Source organism: Harpia harpyja, chromosome 12 (assembly GCF_026419915.1).
Source record: "Harpia harpyja isolate bHarHar1 chromosome 12, bHarHar1 primary haplotype, whole genome shotgun sequence".
NCBI classification, from domain to species: domain Eukaryota; kingdom Metazoa; phylum Chordata; class Aves; order Accipitriformes; family Accipitridae; genus Harpia; species Harpia harpyja.
In genome coordinates this window covers 5,837,918-5,848,727 of record NC_068951.1, presented here as the reverse complement: position 1 = coordinate 5,848,727, position 10,810 = coordinate 5,837,918, and the positions used below count along the sequence as shown (strand labels likewise).

Below are 10,810 nucleotides of genomic sequence, written 5' to 3'. Positions count from 1 at the left end.
CGCTGCTCGTGGGCTTTGGGGCCAGCGCTGCCAGGCTTGAGGGAACGAAAGTCGAGTCGTCAGCCACGCAGCATCCCCGGGGCTAAGGGATGCTCCCTGAGAGCGCAAAAAAGAAACTCACGCTGACACCCACAAACTTTAAAATTTTTATTCAACAATTTACATCACTTATTGTCTGTCTTAACGTATTCGATCTACACAAATTTCTTTTTTTTCCTGATAAAATAATAAAATTTGGATAAATTTTGAAGACCTGTTGGTGCAGAATAAACAAAATTTCAGGTAACTTTTTTTTTTTTTTTTTTAAACATTTAGTGTGAAGTATGACATCATTGGTAAAGATACATCATGCCATTACAGCTCATGGACATTACCTATCCTTACAGTCCGTGACATCACCCATACCAGCGCAAGGGGCTGCGCCAGACACAGCTACAGCAGGTATTACACTAACTCTTCTAGCCACCCTCTCACGACCGGGAAAACGCCTACGTTTCCAGCTGGGCACACAGAGTGCATTAACCTAATTGGAAATACCGGGGAGGGGAGAAGAAAACAAAGACTACCTTTACCGATTCGTGTGGTCACACACTACAACATCGACAACAAAGAGGGGCTGCCCCTCTCTGCAGGTCAGAGGTAATTCAGCTCCTGAGCAGGTAGAGCACAACCCCTCGCGGCGATTTTAATACACACCAGGAAACCGAACGAAATGAGAACTTATCGATGGGGGGGGGGGGACAGGACAGGAGACGGCTCCGGCGGCTCCGCCTGGAAGGACCTCTCCAGCCCCAGCTCGCAGTCGAAGAGCGCGGTTGTGTTTCGCACCGCCCTTAACACTGAAATATTCAGGGGGAGGGGGGGAAGAGAGGGGCATCCGTCCCCCCAGTAAACAAGTTGAGGACCTTCAGAGGCTCGCAAGCCGCTGAAGGTGTGTAAGTACACGTGTGATGGTAGATAGAAAAGCAGCCCTGTTCTGTATGAAAAAAAGCTGTCAAGTTAGTACAAATTTCTGCCACGGCGAAGGGAACACGAGGAGAAAGCTGTCAGGGTCCTTCTCCCGCCACAAAATCCCGACTCTCCTGCACAAAGGCTCTGGGCTAAGCAACAAGTTTCCAAAGGTGGTACCTGCAACCCAACGCACCCAACTCATGAAAACACAACTAAAATAAAGCTCTCGCCCCAGAGACCGGCGGGAGCCCGCCCTCCACTCCAGCAGGCCATGGACTACAGCTCCCGCAGCAGGGACAGCGAGGAAGCCTGTCCCTCCCACCTCACAGTGGGAATACGCAACAGCAGGGCTTCTCTTCAGTTAACTTTGTCACTAGAAGCCTCAAGTTTGCCCATGCCACCAGCCTGCAACGCAGCAGACGGATCTCCATCCCCTCCTCAAACCTGCTTCGCGTGGGGTCCGGCCACGCGCTCCCTGTCCCCCTTGCCGCTCGCACACCTGGTGGAATGTCGGTGGGTACCACCGCCACGCTCTCGACCAGAGAAAAAAAGGGCACTCATTCATCCGACAGTATGAAGTGTATCTGAAACACAAGCCAGCACACCCCGCTCCCTCCAATTCAATTACTAAAGTAGGCTCTTTAAAATAAAAAAATAATATATATATTTATATAGCTATACAGAGAGATACAGAGAAAGCAAAGGAGAGAGAGAGGCTACTAAAATAATCAAGAAGCGCCAGTTTTCTGCTACAGCTGTCAGCAAAGAACTGTCACCTTACATCATACCCTCCGAGATGGTGAAGATAATGCAGGCAATGACAGCACAGGAATGCAAAAGAGGGCAGATAAGTCACTTCTGGTAATGAGACACAAATTAAACTTTCAAAACATGTGCATAGCTTTATTCATCTGCTTCAAACTAACCTTTTCACGGAGCTTCAGCGAAACCCGAGTGTGCAAAATGCATTTCTAAAAAATAATGCAAGCAAGCTTTCACATTTACAGTGGCAGAAGTACAGAAAGACTCGGACAGAATCACACATTGGGGCGAGTGAGTCGGGAGAGAGATGAAGAAACAAGAATTGCACAGCTTTGTATTCTGAGTCACTGACTGCAAACTTAAGCGTTTCTATTTTGTTAACTTTAAGCACGGCGTTGTTTACTTCTCCTTTACAAAAAAACTGAAAAAACCCCACAGTAACAAGAACCACAACCTGGAAGGGAATAAATCCCCCGGGTAACGGGATCCCCGGTGCCACAGAGAGCCCTAACTCCAGAGCAAAGCCGCTTCCAGACCTTCACTTGTTTGGGCTTTGCAGGCAAAGCATGGCAATGCTTATTTTTGTCCGCAGGAGAACAGCAAAGCAGCTTCTCTTTCTCTCCCCCCCACTCCCCTCCAAAGTCACAGAAAACGGCTTGTGCTAGCAAAGGAAAGGTGCCACCCCACAGGACATCGTCCCCAAACTGTAAGACAGCCACTACGCAGGCTCGAGTCCAAGTCTCATTTCCATCCGATGGGTCACCAGGACATTAATGAACCCTCGACTGTAGATGGGGCATGGTCATTGTGCTGCCCGCCGGGAGCCCAGCCATCCCACGCCACGTCCCAGCAGCTCACGCACCACTACAAACTCTCTTCAGAAAGACTAAGCACACATGCAAGGCACATTTAGTCAGATGTACACACACACGCCTGTGTGTAAAAGAGCAAACGCTGGCCAAAAAAAACCTGATGCTGAATAAACTAATTAAACAGGCAGAGAGTTCTGGCCTATGCTATTTAGGTACTATTTTCCAGGCAGTTGTAATCCCCAAGCGTTTTTCCTACATGACTTTGGACCTTCCTTACTCTTCCCTCACTTTACAGAGGTACTTTATTTTCCTAAAGGATCTTCTATAAATAGTCAAGTAAATTCCCTTTTTTCCCCCTCCAGTAAACTCCTCCTTCACGGTACGCGTCCCCCTGTGGCGGTCCAGGTGTGACCCATGAAGACAAGAGGTTCTGGATCTGCCCGTGCCCCGTGGCAGCACCTCGATGCAGCAGGACCTCTCTCCACCACTCCCTAAGCCGTGGGCTTTCACGCCTCAGCCGTCAGGTTTTGGCTGGGTAGATGGCCTGGCCTCGCTTTTTTTTTCTTGGAAAACATCTGACTCCGGGCACCGACCGCTCCCCAGCAGCCGAGGGCAGCTGGAGAAGGAGCCTATGACACCGCAACACCGGGGCTGTGGGCAGGAAGGAGGCCTTGCAATCTTTAATACTGCTGGTTAACTTCACATTGAGATAAAGCATTAAAAAGATCTTTTTGCAGAGATGAACAATTTCCTTCCGTAGATAGATTCAAACAGAAAACAAAAATATTAAAACCGGAGACGAGACAATAGTCGATTGAGATTTTTCTACCTTACAAATTACTCAGGCATCTTTCCCACACCACCAGCCATCGAGGAAGGAGAAGTTGAAAACCTCAGGGATTTGTACTACCCTTCCAATAGCAGCTTGAGAAAAGGAAGGAAAGAAGAAAAAAAAAAAATGCACAGTGTTCTCTCAAGTTAAGAGTTCTCCTTTGCTTGCTTTTGCATAGAAATTCCCGTAGGTCAGCACCAAAATCAGGTACACCCCTCTCCTACACCCCAGCTCCCCCAGTTCCTATGCTACCCGCAGAGTTAGTGGCTGTGTTACAGGAGGGTTCAACTATCTGCAGAGCAACTATATGGTCATGTAAAAAAAAAGTGCATCACACATTCTTGATTTTCAGGGTTACTTATAGCAGCAGCAGCATTAATCCAAAACAATGAACAGTTGTAGATTCGTTCTCAAATGCAGCAACACTTAATGAAATGTCTTCAAGGAAGGTCATAAGAGGGTCCTTCTCAAAAGGATAAAATGAAAATTAGACTATTCAATATAGACAAAAAGGAGATAAAACAAAAATTAAAGACACAATCTTATTTACATTAAAAAAACATTCTTGTTAAAATATCTTTACAACACCTAAGCAAAAAAATATGTATTTTAAGAATAAAGCAGAAACTCCTAAAGCAGTATCCATTTTTGGAACCCTTATTTAGCACCTGAGGAAAGACTGTATGGAAAGCAGACAGGGTTTTTTTTTTTGTTGGTTTTTTTTTGTTTTTTTAAGAAAACTGTAAGTTGTGTTTTTGCTAAACGTTCATATGTTTGCAGTACACAAGTTTCATACCACAGAAAGAAATGAACTATTTTTTTTCTTCTTCTTTTTAAAGATACTCTACTCATCAATAAGGCTGTAGAAAAGGGATACTGCTATCTTACAAAATGGCTTTAGAGCTCTGGACACATTATATGAAGCTTTCCGATTAACAGTCAAGATAAATACAGCTCAGCATCCCCTAGTGAAAGCACAGGTATGATTTTTGCTCCTGTCCCAGGACAGAGAACAGCCCGACACCCCCAGCAGCATGCCTCCGAGGGTCTCATGCCCCAAACACAAGGCCACTGCGGAGCTCTCTTGTACCTCCCCAGACATCCACTGCTTCGGTGTCGCGCTGCTGAGCGATGCCACTTCTGAGGATCTCGAGCAGGATACAAGAAAGCCAGCCTTACCCTGTGGTGTAACACGTATTGTGCAAATGTCTAAAGCTCTGTAATCTCTGGAAGGCAGCGCGTCCGGCAGCGCAGACCGAGATCTTCTGCTCCTTCGCACCAGCCCAGGTTCCTGCTTCTCAACTGCTTGCGCTAGGGCCTTTTCGCATGGAAAAAATGCTCTTGCGGTGGCCAAAGCTAGCATTACTCTGGCTTCTTCGGCTACTCCACCATGCTAGCGCTCCTCCAGCCCCAGCCCTCCTCCTGCCTTACGCACCGGTGTGAAAATGTGTAGCAGCTTTAAATTAGGTGTAGCCTTGTTCTCTCCCCTCCTGACCTCGACCATCTCCCTTGTAAACAGCCTCTGTAAGGAAAACAAATCACTACGGACGTACGTACAGAAAAATCTTCTAGGGACGAGACTCCTGAAAGCTTCGGACACCATAGCAGTTTACTGAAAACGCCGAATCAAGAGCAAAAACTGAACGCACAGGAAAACTACCAGCAGTTCTGAAACACGTCTGTGAATGCCATCACTCCCAGATGTCCCTGAGGTCACCCACCGGCCACTTCTGGAAAGGATGCTATCATGCTACGGTAACACTGTCTTGAAGGTGAAAAGCACTAATTACACATGCAACTGAGAGGACAACTTCCATCTCTTTTTTTTTTTTTTCCCCCTAGCAGGAAGCGATTTTCCTTTCGATTTAGCTAGCTGGTTCAACCCGTCACCCGCTCCCAGCCGCCAAATAGCTGGCATACTCGCAATCTAATGAGATTTGGGTTTTTTTCCCACATTTCAAAGAAGTTCACAGCAGCTATGAAAGGCAAACAGCGGGATTTACAGTTCAGAAAGGGCAACGGTTTGAAGTGGGTTAGCGACAGAATCCACGCCCTGGAGCTACCCACGCTGTCAAAGAGACGAGAGATTTCTAACAACAACGAAAACAGGTTTCACGGATGACCAAGGTGGGTTTAAACCAAAACCAAACTCCAACCAAACCTTGAAAGCCATCGCGTTGCCAATCCACCAGACAGGTGGAGCGGGAGGGAACGGAAAGGCTGAAGGTCCCCAAACCACCCTCACCAGAGACGGGAGCATGGAGCAGCTTTTAAATCATCTCTTGGAACGGACGAAACACTCCCTGATCCACCAAAGAGAAAGCAGATCCCATGCTGGATCTGGCCGGCGGTACGCGCTCCAGCCTCCATTACGCAAGGTCCTGGACAAAAGACACCCGACAGGACCTGCCGGCAGAGGAGGAGCGGTGGGGAAAGACCAGAGGAGAAAGGAGACAGCCCCTGCCCCTGCAGAAATCCTTGCTCCACCCAACAGACAGCCTCGGCAAGGGAACCGGAGGAAAGGGACTCGTCGGACCCACGACGGGAACAGAAATGGGAAAGAAGCCTTAACCTGAATAAGTATCTTCAGAGCTAATAAAAAAATAGGTCATGATCTCACCCTTAGTGCCACTTTCTGATACTACACATATTTAAGGGGTTTTGTTTTAAAACTTACTTTACTCAGTGTAATGAAAACAATGGCACAAATAAATACACGCTCGCTCTCCTTACACAAGTAAGATGCCCCCCACCCCAACCCCCCCGCACGCACAGACACCCTTGGGTGCAGACCCGGGAGAGAAGGCGGCTGCACCCCTTCCCGGGCTGTATTTGGTTTATGCTACAGTACTAATACTCTGAGTCAAACGAAAACAAAACAAAACATGAGACTTATCAGTAACACCTTAGCATTATTTAAATGTGCTAAATTAGTCACAGCTCAATTTCAGGGTTTTGTTTTTTTTTTTTCTTTTTTTTTTTTATAAGTTTACACAAAAAATAATCAGAAAACAGATTAAATCTTAATTTTTAATAAGTGCTCAGTAAAGAATTGTGTGAGGACTTCGGGAGGACTGCAGACAGCGACAGGGCAAGTTACACGACAGCACGAGGAAGTTTCTTCCACAGTCCTGCCTGGCTCTAGGCAATAGTCTATCCCAGAAATACCGCCTGCACCAGTGAGCCAGAGCTACAGGAGCTCAGAGAGAGAATTTCCTAACTGCTCAGCGCTGAGCACACGCCGTGGAGCTCATGGAGACAGACAGACAGACATTTGAAGACAGGATGGTCAGAAATACAGCAGAGAAGCTGCAGAGGGTGTTTCTGGATGGGTCCTGCCGGCAAGGGACCATGCGCAGCGAGGCAAAGCAGCAGGGACGAACATCGGGGAAAAAACCAACCCAACCCATCACTTGAACCATGTTTCTTTCAGCACTTCTTTCGCTATTTAGAAGATAGACTGGACTAGGCCAAGATGAGCGTCCTCAAATATTCAGCAAGACTCGGATCTCTCTAAACGCGCAGGGTCAGATTCAGCATGGGTTATTGCTGTTCCGCTTCTGCATCGTGCCAGCCCCGAAAGCGGATCTGGGGGCGGGGGTACCAGGACAGCGCAGACCCCAGGTAAGCAAAACAGGGTTTGTTTTTATCTTTTTTTTTTCTTTTTTTCTTTTTTTTTTTTTTTTTTTTAATGGAACCCAGCCCTTAAGGCGACAAGTGACTACACAAGGCAAATAAATACACAGCAGAGCCTTAAAGCCAGTAAAACAAACTGGAAACTTTGCTATTAGCCTTCAACTTTTTGAAAATAATTAAAAAAAAAAAAACAAACCAAAACATTTCTTCCACCTTAATTTTCCCAGTCCCACCATCCAGTTTGTTCAACACTTTAAAGCTCAGGAACACCCCAGCTCTTCCGCAGCAGAGCTGGAGGCGATTCCGACTTTTGGCAAGCAGTTGGGAGACTCAACAGAATTAAAAATAGGAACGTCAGAGGACTAGATGTCGGACACATCTGTAAACATGTTATACATCTGAAAGTTACACACACCTGTAAAGCTGGTACAGTTTATAGGTGAAACAGAACTATTTGCGACTGGCCAACCACACATTTCTGAACCTGGACTGATACAATACATGATTACTATATAGTATTACACTACAGTATTATACTATATAGTATTTTATACATAAAATGGAGTAGGCAATCCATAGTCAAACTTTTAAAACTAAGCGTGGCAGAAAGCTAGTAATCTTACAAAAGGTACAGAATTAAGTTTCATTGTCCCACCATGAACCTAAGCGTCTCATTCAGGAACAATCTTATTAAAAGAATAAAAACAATTAAAAAACGCATGCTACATACTCCTAGTTAACAAAAAAAAAAAAAAAAAAAGAAAAAAAGTGGATAAATCTAAGCACAAGGGGTAGGCGAAAGTTTTGGGCTTATCTGCTTCCTGTAATGCCCCATAGGATCCAGTCAAATTTTAGGAAACACCAGCTGCTGCTGACCTCGATACCCAGACATACATGAGCCAACATTTGGCCACAAACACCCACGATGAGCATTGGGTACGTATGGAACTTGGGTAGGTCAGAAAACCCATTTTTGCTTCACTCATTGCTCGCTCTTGCACTGGATCCTGTGAACTTTCCACCTTTTAAAAAACCCAGAAAAACTACCCAACCCCAAGATGATTTGGACGTGCTAAACAAGCTGCAATGGGACAGAGCGGGTTACACAGCTGGAGCCTGCAGTCTGCTCAGCCTTCTCTACCACTGCTAGGAAGCTTTCCTTTCCTTGGGATTTTTTTTTTTTTTTCATTTTTAAATTTTTATTTTCATTCCTAAGCCCTCCATTTTTGTAATAAAATATATTTTTATTAAGAGATAATTAGAAGCAGAGCCCGGAAATACACAGACTGCATTAAAATATAAAAGAGCATTTCCAATGGGCAGGTGCGGGAAGCCCAGCCATTGGCATTCTATGGACAAATTGAAAAGGATTCAAATTCCCATTTTTCTTTTTTTTTTTTTTTCCTTTTCTTTTTTCCTTTTTTTTTTCTTTTGAAAAAAAATTTTTTTTAAGAGAAAAAAAATAATTCAAGAAGGGTGAAAGTTAGCAGAACTGAATTCCTCTTCAGTTTTCCAATGAAAATGGGAAAAAAATCCAGCACATTTAGTGTTAGGAGACAGACAGAGCAAATATGAAGCACCTACAGTTGAAAGCAGAAGATACCTTTTTTTTTTTTTTTTTTGCTCCCAGTAATACAATGGCATTAAACTGTGGGAACAGTGGGGTTTTTGTTGGTTTTTTTTTTTTTTTCATATTAAATGCCTAAACAGATTGCTTATTTTTGCATGTTGTCTTTTAAAATGAAATAACTCTTCAGTTGCAATAGTCCAACATGTAACCGGAGCCAGGTCAACTGTGTGACTTCACCATGCATCCTAGAACTGCAGTATTACCATCTTTCCCCCAGAAGAATGATGCTTTAAGACAACATCCCCAGCACAGGATTGCTGCTTTACTCCTGGCAAAACATGCGGATTATAATTCTCTGGAAAAAAAAAAGAAACTCTGCAAACTTCAAGGCGTTTCTCCAGCATTCAGTGGAAAACAGAACAGAAAAAAAAAACCCCAAAACAAATAGGGAAGGTGGAAGGGAAAGGGGAGATGGAAGGATGGTGAATCATCCTGATTTCCCTGTGATTAGTGTGTCACTACAGTCACAGAACAAGAAACAGAAACCTTGTCAAGTGGAAATGCCTCTCCAGTGGGTTGCTGTTGCCCATGTAGACGACAGCAGGAACTTTAGAACCGGGCTTGTAAATTGAGTCTGTATTCGTTAATCACTTGCATTCACTCTTTAAACAAAAACAAAACAAAAAAACGAAAAAAATCTATTCAGTACCGGAGATTAAATAATCACGTGTGTAGTCTCGTTGAAATAAATTTTCAGATTCCTTAAGAAGTCTAATTACTTTCAGTTGCCATTTTTAAATAACTATATATATATTTGTATATATTATCCTGTGATTCTAGTTATGGTTCCTCTGCTGCACTGAAGATTTAGAAGGAGCATAAAAGCCTTTTGTCCCCCATGAACAGCACAAATGCTGCAGAAAGGTTATAACAGGCAGTCTCGTCTTGCTACCTTCATTGATCCGGGCGATCCATGGCTTCATCATAAGTGATTATCCTTTTGGGATCTGGAAAGAAAGCAAAATCCTAAGTTTTCGACAAGCTGCTTTCAGGACCTGTGGCTGAAGACAGTCACAAGAGATCTGCAAGGTAATCAGACGCTAACAAACTTTTCCTTAGGACCCCTAGTGACACCACCTCTTGCAAACGCACTCAGGAGCCCTGGCTGACTCTAGCAGAGCAGTCCCTGCTCCCCACGTTACACCCCAGGGCAGCAGCACACGAGTCTCCACGTACCCACTCTCCCCACAAGCTAACACAGAACATCTTCACAGGTGAATTGTGGGGATGCACCAGAATTTAAAACTTAATTCTTGGGTGTGACACCCAACACCAGAAATAGAAAGCAATTTTGTATACACGTAGGGGAAAGACTCATTAAATCTAGTTTGACACTGTTTTTATTGCTCTCTTAGAGACTCTGCTTCTCTCTGAACACCCCGCCATTACAGTAAAGCTTACTGTCCTGACTTCTAGCGATCCAAAACACAGATAAACCCAGACTACAAACAGTAGGCACTGAAGAACTAAATCCAGGCATCCCCGGACACCAAGACAATCCGCTCTCATCAACAGACAGACCAGGACAGAGCAATGTGGTTTATTTATTCTTTCCAATATCCTTACCTTGCTTCTGCAAATTCCAAACCGATTCCATTTCTGTGGAGGCAAAATGAGAAGACCATTATTATTATGCAGATTGATGCTGCCATTAGAGACAACTCCAAACATGCTTTAATTTTCTGAGCATGGCAGGACACCGCTGCCGTTGTGCTGAGGCTTTCAGACAAAGCCAATCCCGTCCAGCCCAGCAGCGCAGCCCCAACCCAGCCCACAGGGCTGCATAAATTTGACATGAATTATCCAGCAATAAAAGGCAGTGAGATGGCTGTAACATGGTCTTAAGGGTCAGATGGCCAAACTGAGCATCAGAAATGTCATCGCCATTTTCCACACCTACAAATCACAGTCTAACTCCGGGCTTTACTACTCCGACTCCAACACGACTTCACACATTACAGCCTCAACAAGTAGCCTGGAGAGATGATTTTTACGAGTTGACGCTTAGCGTGTGTGAAATCAGAACCGCTGGACAAAGCGAGTTTCTCATGGTTCACAGCATGCATCCATCTGCTGAAGCACACCATGCAAAGATTCCTCTTCTAACATCACTGCAAAACTGCTGCCAACATATCATCTGAGAACAAGGTGTGATGCTCGAGACATCCGGCTGCCTGCTTGGCTTGC

The 10,810-nt window shown here is 44.8% G+C and overlaps 1 protein-coding gene across 5 annotated transcripts in view; it reads right to left on the bottom strand.

The window, feature by feature from the left end:
* Nucleotides 1–134: 134 nt before the first annotated feature.
* NUFIP2 (nuclear FMR1 interacting protein 2) overlaps nucleotides 135–10,810 on the bottom strand; it is a 44,019-nt gene continuing 33,343 nt past the window's right edge. For 3 of the 5 annotated variants that reach the window (XM_052803406.1, XM_052803405.1, XM_052803400.1), the window contains 2 exons: nucleotides 10,190–10,222; nucleotides 135–9,570 (listed from right to left, as the gene is read on the bottom strand). In XM_052803406.1, the coding sequence (XP_052659366.1) occupies nucleotides 9,518–9,570; nucleotides 10,190–10,222 (86 nt within the window). In that variant the 3' untranslated portion in view covers nucleotides 135–9,517. The remainder of the gene's footprint in view (nucleotides 9,571–10,189; nucleotides 10,223–10,810) is intronic. The other 2 variants (XM_052803403.1, XM_052803404.1) reach the window with 2 other exon arrangements.